A 15,746-nucleotide genomic window follows, 5' to 3' on the forward strand; every position below is an offset into this window, starting at 1 on the left:
TGCATTTCTTATACTTACTAATAACACAGTAACACATAAGGCTATGAAGAATTCCTTCTCACTAGATGCAAAGACCTTGGAAGCAAATATACAAATCTAGTATAAAAGAAGATATAAAGATTCTGTTGCTAGCCAACATAAACAAATGACAGTCTCTGCTCCAAGGAGCTTACCATGTAAGCTCTGAGAGACAGTAAAATGCAGTATTAGGTGGGGAAAAAAAAGACAAAATGAACAAAATATGAGACCTCTTCCACGGATGTACCTTCAACTCTGGAATACAGGCAACTGGCAAGTCCAAGAGGCTACAGAGTACTGCCCCAGGAAAGGAACAGCCACTGGTACCAGCAGATCCCACCACCAGACCAGCACTACAGATTCTAGCAGGAGGATTTACAGCCAGCATTTTGTACAGAAGAAATCACCAGCTAGACTTTGTTAATCGTGTTATCATGCGCACTAATTCATACATCTCTCCTACAGCAAATCCTTTTTATTACAGAATTTCAAAAACCAATACTTGAATTTTAAACTTTAATATGAACTTACATTTTAAAACATTAAATTATCCAGCGAAGCGGACGTGAATGTGAAAAAAGGCCATTTCCTCCATCATTTCATTAAATTTGAAAGTACTTATTTATTTTAATAAGTCGAGATGTCCATATGCCAGGAAATTAACATCAAAGAATGTCAAATATGCCCAGTATCACTTAAAAGCCTATGGAGTATTATGCATTTCCAAAATAGCATAACTCAGCAAAACTACTTTCCCAGCAGTTACTTTTTATTACAGTTTCCAATAGTACTTTAGGGGAAAAAGCTGAAAAATGTTTACCATACTCTGCACCCAAGTTCATACAGAAATCACAAGATGCAATGCATGTCCAGGTACCACACCACAACCACCTTCCCTAATTTCAGGTCTTGTCTTGATGCCAAACAGAAGGTTGGATGGTTGTCTAACGTGCACTCTTCCATGGGATGCTGTGCAAAACTCCTTCATGGGCACGTATGATCAAGACCATGAAAGGACACAAATGGAAAGGTTTCAGAGGCTTGGACTGTTTCCTCTGAAGAGTTATACTTCACTAAGCACAACAAGACAGAATTGTGACTAATATTTGGATCATGTGAGCTACCCAGATGTTCTCCAGTCTGAAGAGCTCATCTGCTGAAACTGCAAGGACTTCCTTGCAGAAGCAGGACTTAACTGGCACATACTCTGAAAAGCTACTCATGGGAGCCTGCAATTTTGAACTGGGGCCCATAACAGATTAGCCTCGTTTCCTGCAGAAACAGGCTTATGGATTTGAGCCTTCTGCTGCATCTGGTCTACCAATTCCCCTTCCCTCCCCCACCATTTTCAAACCTGCTGGCTAACTCTGACCAGACCTGAGAGAAGTGGGTGATCTTACAGCAGAGCCACCAGTTTTGTGAAGCACGTCACCAGTGGGAACTGCGGCAGGCCACGAAATGCTCAAAGCTTCATAGACCTTGGAGACTTTTCACAGAAATATGAAGCCCTTAGCTGCCCATAGAGCTACAAATCTCTGTTTTGTTTTAGCAGCAGAGAAAGAGAAGGCTCTTAGTACTTTCTCCAGTTCATACTCCTCACCTCATTACACCCTGCTCCAGCCATTCATGCATTTAACACCAAGCCATCTCTCAGATGGCCTATACAAATTTAAGGTAGAGGTAACTCTTCTGTGTTTGTAGTGAGAGAAATTAAGTCCTGCAGATATCTGGGAAGCCCTTGTGTGATATAAACAGTAACTGAACTACATACACTGAACCCTTTTTTGAGTCACATCCAATTCTCACTGCAAACTTATGTTCGCATGGCAAATCCCCTTGCTCAGAGATCACCATATGAGAAGATTGTATCATGCAGATAAGTGTCTCAATTTCAAATCTCCAGCAACAGAACTACAAATTAAAACCATGATCTGAAGTGCCACAGAAGCTTCCAAGTTGGAATCTATCTGAAAAGTTCATGTCGCCTCTGGTTAGGAGCAGACTAGCATCTGCATGTAAAATGGCTTTTCATACCCCAAGGGGCCAGAAGGCTTCAGTGGCAGCCTGAGACACACCACCACACCTCGGGAGCAAAAGACAGCATGTAAAACTGAACGTGAACTGATCTAAACTCTCCATGACTTCACTGCCATTGTTACTTCAGGGTAAATCTTAATTCTGTACTTGAGAAATATATATTCACACAAACGCAAGGCCAATCATGTTACACTCAATTCTTCGTTCTGAGTGCATCCACTTACCCGTTTGTTTGTATAGGAGCTTGGCACATGGGATTGACCCCAGTGCTCAAGGACCAGATGATGTAAAACACACCAAAGGAGTCCTGCGAGGTCCTGGTCCAGCACAGTGCAAAAGCACATGATCAACATGTAAGGGACCTTTGTCACCTCAGCTCTAGGTGTGAATGTATTACGGGTGAGTTGGGAAGGAGACAGGAGACTTTTTTTTCCCACTGCTCCGCACAGGAAAAGCAATAGGAACTGCAGTCCACAAGCCAATACTCATCACCTTCACACACGCAACTGTAGGGACATTTCCTCTTGAGTTCATTTCTGAGGAAATTCATATACATCAAGACAGTTGAGAAAGTCTCGGAAGTGAGTCAGAAATAAAGAACCCCACATGAAACAAGCTCCTCGTGAGCTTTCTGGCAGCTGGACAACTTAGATGTTGGTATGAATAGTCTAATTACAGCACGGTAAAAAAAAAATAGCAGTACAGGCCAGCTTCAGAAAGCTCAGTTCAGGCACACTTGGGTAATCTGAGACACGGCACCAGCCTCTCGTGCCTTCCTGGTCTTTACAACCGTGATTACAACATGATCTTACCTTAGAGCAGCTATGCTAGGTTAGACATGTATCTGCATACGTGCCTGCAAGGCTGTAATCCTATAGCAGTGTGGAGCAAACATCCATGAAGTAAGACTGCATTCAAAATGAAATGTAAAGGAGGGAGGGTTTACTTCAGCCATGGGTAGAACAGACTGGCTTAGGTTAAACTCAGCAGTACCGTTCAGAAGGCAAAAAGCAGGATTTTCTTTGAGACGGAGAAATATAGAAGGCCTAAAACTCACTGTAGCAAAGACTCCTTTGGTGGAAGACTTGCTTGCTGGTCAAGTCAGCCAACTTAGGTATTTTTAAAGCAGTTATGTGTCTCAAAGGTATCTCACCCTACTGAGGGTTCAACCATAAGGACTCCATGAGTTAGCAATGCCCACCAGTCCTTACCGTGTCAGTTCAAGTTGCAATCTTCATCTCTCTGCAACAGGAACACAAGGCTCCTAATTCTTCATGAATTAATCAGTCATCTCACTAACTGTCCTGAAAACATTATCAACCCACAATCCCACTCACCTCAGAACTGGGCAGTGTCAAGAGGTGGAAGCAGGTGGGAACACATACTTAGGAAACATTCATTCAGGGTTCAATTGAATTAAACCCACTTGCTTTCCCAGCTCTACAAAACCAGAAGCTTGATACTCAGGTCCTCAATAAGGCTTGACATTACTTTCATACCAGAGAGTAATATACCTCTTCAATAAATCATTCCAGTGCCAATAGCCTCCCTCAGACAGGAAGGCTACAAAGATGACCCTTAAGAGTTCAGAGGAGAGTTAAAAACATTTCCATAAAATCATTCAAGTGCTGTTTAAAGATGTAATTTATATGCACAGCTCTGCACTCCATTGCAGGATTTCATATTTATTTAATTTGATGGTTAAAAGTGTGCCTATCCAACTCTTTGGGCACATGCAGTCTTTAATAAAAAACTTAGTAATTCAGAGTCAAATGGTCAATGCATTGACTGGGAAAAGAATGTCTTCTTACTCAAGCCAAACATTGTCCCAACTCCACTGGAAAAAACAGAGTACCAAACAAACAGACCAAGAGCTTCAAGAGAGAAACCACCACAGTTTGCTGCTGAAGGAAGAATTAAGCTCCATAGCTGGATCACCTTCAGGGAGGCCTCCTGTTAGCTCAGGAGCTTCACAACATCTGTGGTACTGACATGGTCTCCCCCAAGAAGAGACAGTCTCCAAGGCAACCAAGATCTCCTCAATTAGCATTTGATAAGGCTGGCTGTGTGGCCTAAGAAACAGTGCACAGCACTGGGACTCAGGCTGAATTTCCAACTTTGATCTGCGCCACATGGGGTATATCAAAGAAGTTACTTAAACTGCCCTGTCCTTCAGTTCCCACCAGGTAAACACATCTACCTCAGAGATACTGTAAACATTAGAACTTGCTTAACTGCTGAGCACTCATACTGCGGTACCAAAACACCTCAGAACATACATAATGAGACTCTTTAATTCTACCTCTACCTAACAGGCACGTGACATTCAACATAGAAGAAACATGCGGCACCTCTACCCACGCAGGGCAGACGCTGCGGCACTGGCAGGCACTGTTGGGAAGGCAGCTCTGCTACCGCCTTCTCCTCCCTTTGCAGGGACACCCGGAGTGGTGGGTGAACTCCTCTTGCAGGCAGGGGCTCGTTTTTCCAAGGATCATAATGATTAAAAGCTGCAAGTCTTCAATGCCGCATTCTGCAAGATGGAAACATTTTCTGGGAAAGGGAAGGGATAGGGCAATTCCTGGGGCAGAGACACTGAAAAGAAGATTATCTTCTGAAAAGTGGCTGGGAATGACATACAGCAGCCATCTGACATCTCAAAATAATAGAAATAATTCTACATCTACTGCATCAACTGCAGTACTGGCCCTGTTCAGCCCTTTCATACAAAGACTCCACTTATATCATCCAAGTAGAATTCTGATTCATTCCACTTATACCATGCAAGTAGGATTCTGATTCATTCCTTGATTATTTCGTGCTTGGACTATTGGAATAATGTTTGTGCCAAGCTACTCTTTTTTTTTTTTAGCCACACACTACAAGGCCATTCAGAGCTTTCCTATTTGCTTTGTTTCTCACTGCAGTATCCTTGTTGTTCGCATCCTTTTTCCCCCCCATTCTTATTCTCCTATGTATGTTCAGTTACATATGAAATCAATATTGGAAGTTCAATGTATTACTGCAATCATTCAAGAACCTCAAGGCAACAGACTCCAACCTTCTGTGTATTCTCCAGTCCATTTGCTGAGCTTGTATCACAGCTGCTACCCAAATACTCCATCTTTCTTTTGTATGTTTAAAATATAGCCATTTCACATGTTTTTATGTCTGAAGAGCTTGAAATATTTTATAGTGTTTCCTATTGCAATGCCTAGAAATGCTAAATTGACAACTTTTTGCTGCACTTCAGCACACTTTCAGTTTTATGAAACAGTGCACTGGTTGTTGTCATTCCAGAGGTTTCTTACAAATGTCCCAGTGTTCACATTGAAAGAAAATGCAACAAAAAGCACAGTACGCTTAAAGAAGTGAGAAGTCTCCCCTCCCCAGCAAAAGCAGCTCTTTGTACTTTCTCATTTCAGCACAGATAGCCAGAGCTGTGATTGCAGCAGTGCAAAGTAAAAATACTTCGATGCAGTATTGGAACAACTGTATCTGAAGCTCTGAAGATTTCATCTAGCATCTGTTATAGTTATTTTATACTTTTGTGCTGTGGTAGGGAAAAACTTCATGAAAGAATGAAAGTTGAGGGAACAATCAACTTGCAGAAAAAACCTTGCCAAAAAATAAAAAAAAAAAAACAAATAAATAGAAGGCAATTTCACGATTAACATGCCCAACATTTAAAAATTCAGTCAATCATTTCATTATAGACTAGATACCAGGACTGACTATGACAGTACTTGGAGTAAACTGTAAGTGTGGCACACAAGAAAAGGTGGAAAGAATAGAGAGAAAACAGTATTAATGGTATTCAATAAAGAAATCGTGTCTGCGTCTAAGTAGAAATTAAATTACTATCTGAGGTTTTCTTAGCAGATTATTTAGAAACATGCCAATAGACAAACAAAGTAAGTGACAAGACTCTCAATCAGAGCTGTGTTCCCCAGCAATATGGCTTCGTAAGAATGATACAGACTACTTGGACTGCTGCTGGCAAGGCTGGCTCTCCTTACTAGACTGCTAATGTTATTACAAATACTTGCCACAGACACGTGATAGTGAATTCCTCATTCACACCAGCTTACGGTTAGGAAGATATATCCTGCTCTTAGGGATAGCAATTTGAAAACTTGTTTCTTCATTCTCATAACAAAACAAAAAAAATAGTATTTTGTATTTCTTACTTCACAATGCAAAAAAGCTAAAGAAAGATAAACAGCATTCTCCTTGACATTCTCCTAGTAAGCACACATTTTGGTACAGATTCTGCAGACAAGACATTTGTATCATTCCTTGCTCACGGACATGAAGACTCATGACCCAGTAGCGTCAGAATACAAACAATCAAAATATACAGATGGCATTGTCTGTTTGAGAATGTACCATTTGCTTTAGCTGTGCACTTCTAAAATCAGGGTTCATGCTTTGACAGTAACTACAAACTCTGAAGCTATGGTTTTCCATGTTTCTCTTATGAAAAAGTGCAGCATTGATTTCTAGAACAACTGTTACTCTAATAAGATTGCACATGGAAATGAACGCATCACAGCTGGTTTCAGCAGGGTTCAGTGAAGACCAACATCCGTCTCTGATGAACACAGATAAAATATTCAAAGCTCAGTTTACTGATCAGATTAGATATTAATGTGAATATTTTTCCTAGTTCTCTCAGCTTAGTTCCTCTTTAGAAAGTCATCTTGAAAGAGTGAAGAAGAGAGAGAGACAGAAAATGCTCATTTTGACCACCCTGCATTTAAGAGAGGTGACTGCTTTTACAGTGGAATGATACCCATGCACACAGTATGCCAGAGTTTTGGTCAATATCAAGATTTATTATTCCGAGGGACAGAAAGAGCGAAATACTGACCATGGCAAATAGGCCATTAGTTACCTCTCAGTTCAATAAGTCTTGATGCTTTCCTTACTATGTGCTGATTATTTCCTGTCCAATTCGCATTAGCAGCTTATTAATGAGAACAATCTAAGCAAAGAGAGAGAAATTCACACATTTACAAAGGACATCACCAAGTTACATTTCATCACAGTTAACACCATTTGCTATTCTTTCAGGAAATAACCTTTACTGATCTTTCCTGTTTTAATGCCAGCAATTGCTTTTGAGAAGAACATTCAATTCTTATATTCACAACCGGTTATATTTTAAATAATAGCACCTTAAAGGACAGCAATAACCTCTTAAGTGTTGTAGGACAAAGCATTCACATATTGATAGTGTCCACTAGCATAACAGCGTGGCCACAGTTCCTGTTCTTAATGGACACTTTACCCGACTCACAGGGTCATCCCTACTCTTGTGAAGCCTATTTTGCTTCTATTAACTTCTATTAATGTTCATGGTAACTGCACAGAATCTTAGAGAGAAAGGATCCAACATTTTACACAGAAAAAACAACAGTAAGGACACGCGTAAAGAAAAGCAGCATCACACAGAAAATGACAGATCAAAGGTATAAAGAGAAAAGAGATGCCTGAATACACCATAAGATTAAAGAGAAAAAACAACTGTGTGCATTTTCTGCATAGGGTTCTCTTTACAAAGCCATTGCTAAATAAGTAAAAAGAACATGTATATATCCTTGGCCAGTGTCTGCTTTTTTGTTCTCCAGGAAGCCCAAATGGTTTTGGTTACTTAGAAGTATTGATTTAGTAAGGTGGCTTGCAACACTGAGGTTGATTAGCAGAACACTCATCAAGAGAGCAGGGTACACCAGTCCCAGCATCAGAGCTCAACATGGAAACTCCAGTGACAAAAGCACCATTGCCTACAACATCCTGCCCCAGGACAGCACAACCTCCCATCCCACACCCATTGATCATGTGTTGATACTGGGAATAATCAGACATCACATCTTATATCTGAAGACTCTAGGAGGAGTTTCCCAATTTGAGTAAGAGAAGGAGCATATTTCCCCATAGCCACTGGTTTTCCACAATCTCATGCAGTGATTGTCATATTAATTTTACATACTAGTGTCTCAGAAAAACAGACATGAGTAGGTATAGGCCCTTCAGAGCTACTATCACTTAAGATACAAGCATCTGCGTCAGCATCTCATACCATAAATTCCTCCTAAAGTCCTGACCCTCTTACTACTCATTTTTTGGGCTATTGCAAGGCAAAATAGGGTCTTCTCAGGTCACCAGCAGAGTGTTCTCAGCACTGACAGATGCAACACTTGACACTGAGAGGCAACTTTAAATGTCTGCAATATTGTGCTCTGTGAAGACTCACATTACACATGGGAGGGCAAGTCAGAAAGTCCTGGATCTGGTAGATGTTTCAATTGCATATTGCTTTAGGATTTCAAGTTTGTTTTGTTTTATAAACAGCTCATACATTTACAAAAATATTCCCACAGCGATGACAAGATACTTGAACTACTAGCCCTCAGTTACAGGAATTAGAAGCCCACAGAGTTCTGTGGCAATTGTAAGGATGTGCTAAAAATTATTTCAAATGTATCCATTCGGTGATTAGCCTAACAGAAAAGATGGCTGTGAAAAGACTGCACTGAAGCACATTTAGGATCCACACTTAATTCTTGCTTTCACTGTGCTGTGCCTATTCCACATTGCTGTTGCACTGCAAATAACACGGTCAGTTGCAATTTTGGAAGTCTTTGGCAAACCATAGGACACAATCATGGAATAAATACTTTGCCAAAACATACACAAATACACACTGAGCAGAGAAATCCCCCTAGAAGTGTAGTTTGAGATTCCTGAAAAATCCTAAAAAGAACATCTAAGAGATCTCCGTTTCCGTTACGTCTTGAAGTTCCTATTTAAAGACAAGTTAGTCTTCTGTTTTCAGTGTTTGCTCACTTCTGAAATTCGTTTAAAGAGCTGCTAGCATAGACTTAACAAAGTTTCTTCTGAAAGGCTGATTGTGTTTCCTTCTGTCTTTTTGACACAACCCATTTGAAATGGCCTTCTTCATTTAATTATCTAGTCTTTATTTTTGTGAGTTTTATTTCTGAATTGGAATAAATGTTATAGTCAGATTTTTTTCTGTACACAACAGGCTTATTTTATAAGGCTTTAAAATCCTTTCTTTTACGACCAGAGAAAGAAGCGAGAGCTCTGTGGTACAGCTCCATGGCTTCGTCCAGGGCACACGTAGTATGAGCACAGGGCACCAAAGTTCACAGAGTCATTTAGGTAGGTAGGTGCCTTATACAAATGTTTACAAGACCTCTCTAAACTCTTGTGCGTGAGAGGAGTCATATTCCCAGGCAGTACCTGGTAATTCTACAGATCACTCACAAAACCAGGAAAATTCCTGATTTCTGGAGTTCAAATCAATCCCTAGACCACCCTCCACAAAGAGCATGAAGCAGCAGAAGAGTTTCCTACAGGCTACAGAGGAATTACTCTGAAAGCACAATATAGGACAGATATATTCTATGGAAGATAAAGACTTGAGGGCTCGCTGCAATAAGGCTGTGCCCTTTTTCCACCTCCAGGCAGGAAAAACACAACTGGCTGCCTGCTTCTAGACCTCTCCATCCCTACTACAGAACACTTAAGCCCAAAAATACAGAAGCTCTGCAAGCAGGCAGGCACAGACATAAATGTTGAGAAGCCTCCACTGCTATAAATCAGTACAGCTCAATTGAAATCAATATAAAGCCATAGTTCAACCTAATATAGGCCCAGCAGAGACATCAACGAGCTAGTCAATACTTGGGTTCAACAGAAGCCTGCCTACTGACGGCTGCCAGTTGTCCTGGTCTTATCTATCCAGTTGGCAAACTCCCCTGGAAGAAACTTTAGATTCAGCAGCACAGTCTAGCAGAACTTTCTTCCCTGACCATAATTGCTGGGGCTGGGCCAGCAGATGTTGTACAACTAAGCAGAGGGGAGCTGGCCTAACCATCTGAGGATAGGGAAGGGAAGCAGCCTACCAGATAATGCCTGTAAAAGAGCTTGGAATTCATTGACACAGGCTAATTGCTTACTGCAGAGTAAAGTTTCCACTCTCTGTAGGCTCATTTGATGTAAACTTCCTAGTCATGTCCAAAACCCTACCCGCAGGACAAACATTGTTAGTTACATAAACTGCTTAGCCAAGCCCTGCTCAGGGTTCCTGGGAAATATTCTGGGGAACCGGGAAGCAAGGACAAAGAATCAGATAACATGATCATCATCCTCCTCACTGTGCTCAGCTAGAAACAAACATCTGTCTGGCATCTGGGCTCTGTCACCCACCATTTATTCCCATCTTGAACCTAAACACAGCAGCTAGGCATTTTCGTCACCTCTCATTCCCTTAGTGAGCAAATAGGGACAGAAGACAACAAGTAAGACAAGCTGAACTGGCTGAAAATCCTGCATGGAGCTGGAAAGAACCAAGTGAGGGGAAGAAAGAGAAAGAAACTTCTGCATATAAAAAGCCAGGACAAAGTAGTAGCCTGTAGAAACACTGAATTTCTAACAGAGCACAGGCTCCTTTCCCCACCTAATTGCTCATCTTAATTTCCTCGCTTTCTCAATGAAATGCTGGCAATACTGAAACTCCTACAGGACACAGCATCAACCCTGGAAAATTCCTTTGAAATAACCATGTCTTTCCCAAGCCTCTACTTGCCTTTGCCTTCGCCTTCTCCCTCTCAGACACAACCCAAATTATTGCCTGCATCTCAGCATCCACACTTAGCACATGGCCCTGGCTCCTCCTTGCAGGTTGAAACCACAACAGGGCTCAGGAGGAGCCCAGATCTCCATCCCCTTCCAGGATGGGCTTGCTCAGGTGCAGGACACGCACAACCCATACAGCCGGGACACGCAGTACCAAATCTGTTTGCTCACACCAGTATTTCATGTCACTAAACCTTTGGCAGGAATTCTTGCAGCTGGAATGTTTGGTCCCGAACCACATCCCCCTGGAATAGCATCTCAAGTCACTCCGTTCAAACAGTAGCCTGACAAAGCATCCTGAGAAAACGATATTGTATCCTCTTCTGCTTTTTTGACAAGTGCTAGTAAATATATCATTCCCACCTTTTTCATCTCCTAATTTACTCCTTTTATAAGCAACAGTGACAAAAAGGTTCCAATTAGAGAGCACTAATCAGGTAGAATGGCATGTGATTGACAGCTGAGAAGTCACTATCTGTTCTCTGCAAAACAGATTGGCTGTTTTCCTCATAAAAGCAGGAGATTTATCAATAGGCAAAAGGATGCAAAACCCCAAAAGGTAATGTATAATTACACATGAGGACTACATATTTTATTTTGACATAAATCTAAAAGGATTCGTGGGTGGTAAAAGCTGTTTTGGAGGGGTGAACAAGTGATATTACTCATAAAGGAAGAACACCAATCAAAAATAAAATTAGGAAAACTGTCTATGCATAAACTGATGGGTGGCAAGTTTGTGGGGTTTTGTTGCTTTGTTTGTTTTGGGGTCTTTTTTTTTTATAAACCAGGACAGGTTTAAAAAAAAAGGTTCAGTAGCTCAGGCAAAGAGTTTTGACACATGACAACAGAATAATTCCACCAGTGTTTTACCTTTTTTTAAAACATCTTCATTTAACTGCCTATAATGAATATTTCAAATACATTTTCCAGTAACAGAAACAAAAAGTAGTCATTTGTCCTACATTACCAAAATGTTTAGATGTATTTCACTTGTGTGACCTCATTTGCAAATGAGACAGCTTGTATTTTGAGATCTAATTGAGAAAACTTGTGACGTCTGGTACTTTGTGTATTAATGGAGAAAAAACCCAACTCTAAGCTTAACTATAATTCGTATCCAATAAAAATTATGGTCTGTATCAGAGAAAGGAGTTGGTAGTTAAAATTAACATTTCCCTGTTTATCTGGTATCAGTATTCAGACTTCTTAGAAAGAACTTCTTCAGCTAAAACTGGACCCGCACAACATGCCTCTTGGCTGAACACCAAATATTTGAAATGCATCTCAGATCTTCCACAAGTTTGTTACGGTGTTTGAAGTCTTCATAAAAACTTTCTACATATTACACATTTTTCCACAGAGGACAGATTATTAACATGATTTCAAGTTGGTGGTTTTTTTTAACAACTTCAAATACCTACCTGGAATCTTCTAGACCTGAACCAACTGTCAAACCATACAAAGACATAATTCCAAAGTATATTTTGATTTCTGGCATTTCAAAATTGTGCAGACACATCAGGTTTTCCATAAGACTTACAAGAGCAGTGGGACAAACAATAAAATACTCTCCCAATATCCTACCTTCTCAGCATCACACATCCTGCTGTGATGCTGCACTGACAGGTCTTGTTGTTGTCCTTATACACAACCACAAATATACATGCATGCAAAGAAATAATTGTAAAATTTATAGGTTTTCTTTTATCTGGATGTATATATGGATGCTCACAGTCTTCCTAGAAAACTCGATAGGGTAGCAAATGGTGAGCTTGGGAATGTACTGGTTGAACAAGGAGTGTAAGGAAAAGTTCGTGGGAACATTCCTTTTTCAAGGCATGTTGAAAAACTAAAAGAAGAGTGTGAGAAGGAGCAAAGTAATAATGCAAATCCTGCAGATAAATGGCAGGAATGCAAGAAAGGAGAGCATGTGTGTAGAGGGACTTTGCAAAGGAGTTTGCAGAAGAAAATATACTGTAAAGCTAATTGAAACTATTTATGAGTGTGGTAGAAACAAAAAGCAAGTAAACAATTTGATTTTGGAGATGTTTCAGGCCTCTGAAGAAGTCAACTCACCGGAGTATGCCCAGTAAGGATCCCCTGAAGCTTTTCGCCTCCGTATCTGTACAGAACTCCCATGTCTGTTTTCATGCAGCGAGCCAACATAACCTTCAGTCAGAGCTGCGAAGAGAAGAAGCAGGAATTGTTAGAAAAGTGGTATTTACTCCGTGGACTTCACACTGTGAAGTTTAAATCTTTGCTGAGCAGAGACTACAAACTTGGCGTTCCTTAAAAAAAATCAACTGGCATGTTCCTCATCCATGAAACATCCAAAGATGACTCAGAGAAGCCAAGACTCACTGATGCCACTATTCTCATCTGGCACATGCCTGCATAACTCCAGTAATTTCCATAAACATATTATATACAGAAGGAAACTAGTATGAGCCGTGACATGACTAAACTTTCTCTGTCTAGACCCAAAAGATGGGTTATTTTGCTAGCGACTACCAAATTACTAATGGTAGCTCAATGCAAAAATTATCAATATCCTTAAAAGGATTTCTCTTTTATACCTTAATATTTCTCTTTTATACCTCAATGTTTATTTTTTTTCTTGCAAAGAAATGCATAGCTTCTATGAGGTCATGGCTAGTTTGGGGCTTTTATGTACAAATTTTGTTTACAGGTTTTATGCATGTGACTGAACTAAACCAGAGGTGTGTGGATTCACAAATGTCAGTAAAGATTCTATAATAAATTAAACTAACTTTCTCAGAGCACCGCAGCCAAAAGCTATTGTGCTATAATAAACACAGACCAAAAAAAAAACATTAGATCTGCAGATATGGAATGAGAAGAACAAGCAGGCACCGCACTGGTTTATGGAAATTTAAGTCCAACTGCTCCCAAACCACTAATATGATCAGTAAGAAACTAGCTGAATAATTAAAATTAAAGCTTTAGAAAGCCATGTAAAGTGCTGCTACCCGCATGCAGTTACCGAGTACTGTATTCCCTTCTACTCCCTGGCAAATTACAGCTGGGCTGAAACTAAGCTTGTAACAGAACTTTATTGAACATCAAGCACCAGTAACTCAGAATTTGCCTTTCTTTCCTTATAGAAGAGTTTCTGGGTGACATCCTTTTGTGCCATGGTAGCAGAGAACATGCTGCGTCTGAGGGATACCCATATCTATAGACAACCTTCACATTGCAACGTGGATCATGGACTTCTGCAGATTTTGGAATCCAGAAGAGGCAGGAAAATTCATGCAATCTCAGGAAAGGCATTACAGGTTTGCCCCTGCCAAATATTCTCTCGTGTGAGCAAAGGTACTAATTGTACAATTTATTATGACCCTCTGATTTGAATGAGTTTTGCAGATTTCTTGGCAACTTTCTAAATGCTAATTCACTCCAGGATGCAAACTAGAAGCACTGGAACACATCATGCTAGCAGGATTTGTAAGCAACAGTATAACACATAACCTTGTTTTTTTTCTTTTCTTTTTTTTTTATTTTTCTGATTTACCCTAATACATCTAACTGGTTGGGAGGGAGCAGGCACTCATTTCAGTGGGCAAGAACAGGTGAGGGATGTGGAGACCCAAACCTTCTTGGGAAAACACACAAAAAACCCCAAACACAACACACCCACACCTCAAAGATCAGAGACCATGAAAATCCCAAGGAAGAGAACACAGAAATACCTCAGTTGATGGCTGGAAAGGCTATCAGAAAAAAAGCAGCCCAGTTATTCACTTCAAAGTCATGCATGCTGAGAAAAACACTTAAAGTCCCTCCCTATTACAAAATGAAAGACAACAGCAGCTTCCTTCTGAGCATCCTCTACATAGAGGAGGCAAATAGTTGTGGGGGTTTGTTGCCCACAAAAATTGATTCCTGCAGGTAAAAGGAAGATTCCACCCTGCCTCCTCCAAGGAATAAATCCTCCTGCAGGTATCTGTTCAGTGAGCCCCTCTGTGTGCCATCATTACCATCAGAAGAAAGAAACAACGTTTAAATAATCTGTTTTTCTTGAAGGTAAAAGGCTCTGAGTCAGTGCAAAACGTCTGAAGTTGTAAAACCCTTTGTACTCTGAGTCTGAATCATCAAAAAGCCACATGGCAATCATGGCATGGCTATGAATCATACCATTGATTTGCAGTATCCTCTGCGCAGAAAATTAAATTATGCAAATCCAAGCCTTTATGAATGCCTAACTTCAATGTGAAATTGAACATTTGCTTCAGTCAGCATCTTATTTATGCAATTAAAAACCTGACATTCCTGTGAAATTATGCAGTTTTAGTTTTCTGCATAGACACTTAATAGATGTATACATTCATCTATACTTAAAAATGGTGAAGAACCAATGCTGCACACAAATTTATTTCCACCAAAAAGGATGCTACAAACCAAGATGGGACCTCAAGTATTTGTCAAGAGAACTGTGGGAAGGAACTCACTGCTTATATCCCTAAATATCTTCTGTAAGACTGAAAAAAGAAACAAATTGGAACATCCTGTTCTAAATAAAATCCTCCACCACTGTTAGGCAGCCCAGCATTAATGTTGATAGTTTCCTTGCAAACACGCAATAATTCAGTAGTCATTAGCAATTTAGAGAAGATATATGTTTACTGGATAGCTGCAGAAACTCTGGGAAAAGGATGACAGGTCAAGATCTCTGGCCGTGCTGTGAACTAGAAAGGTAATGGTCTGTCTCTGTTGAAAATCATGACACCACCTTCTTCCCTAAGCTGGCTCAGTTCCCCAGCCCATACAGCCATGTATTTCTGCGCAAAGCCACACAAACACTCCAACAAAACAGTGTGGGAACAAATAGCTATTGTTGGCAATATCTTACACTGGTAAAGTCATCAGGAAATCACAGACTCAATCTCATGGTGCTTTTGTTCTGTGGTGTCAACTGGGGTCAATGGGCTCTCTCATACTGAAGAGGGACAAGGTAGAGAACAGAGCACACAGTGGCTTTTCGGATAAAAGTCTGGAAG

At 40.4% G+C, this 15,746-nt stretch overlaps 1 protein-coding gene across 1 annotated transcript in view; it reads right to left on the reverse strand.

Annotated features, from left to right (window-relative positions):
• PTPRG (protein tyrosine phosphatase receptor type G) overlaps positions 1-15,746 on the reverse strand; it is a gene marked incomplete at its 3' end in the record, with an annotated part of 399,742 nt that overhangs the window by 298,421 nt on the left and 85,575 nt on the right. Inside the window, exon 2 of the mRNA XM_080350803.1 lies at positions 12,802-12,906. Coding sequence (XP_080206929.1) covers positions 12,802-12,906 — 105 coding nt within the window. The remainder of the gene's footprint in view (positions 1-12,801; positions 12,907-15,746) is intronic.

This window comes from Nesoenas mayeri (assembly GCF_963082525.1).
Source record: "Nesoenas mayeri genome assembly, chromosome: 10".
Lineage (NCBI taxonomy): Eukaryota > Metazoa > Chordata > Aves > Columbiformes > Columbidae > Nesoenas > Nesoenas mayeri.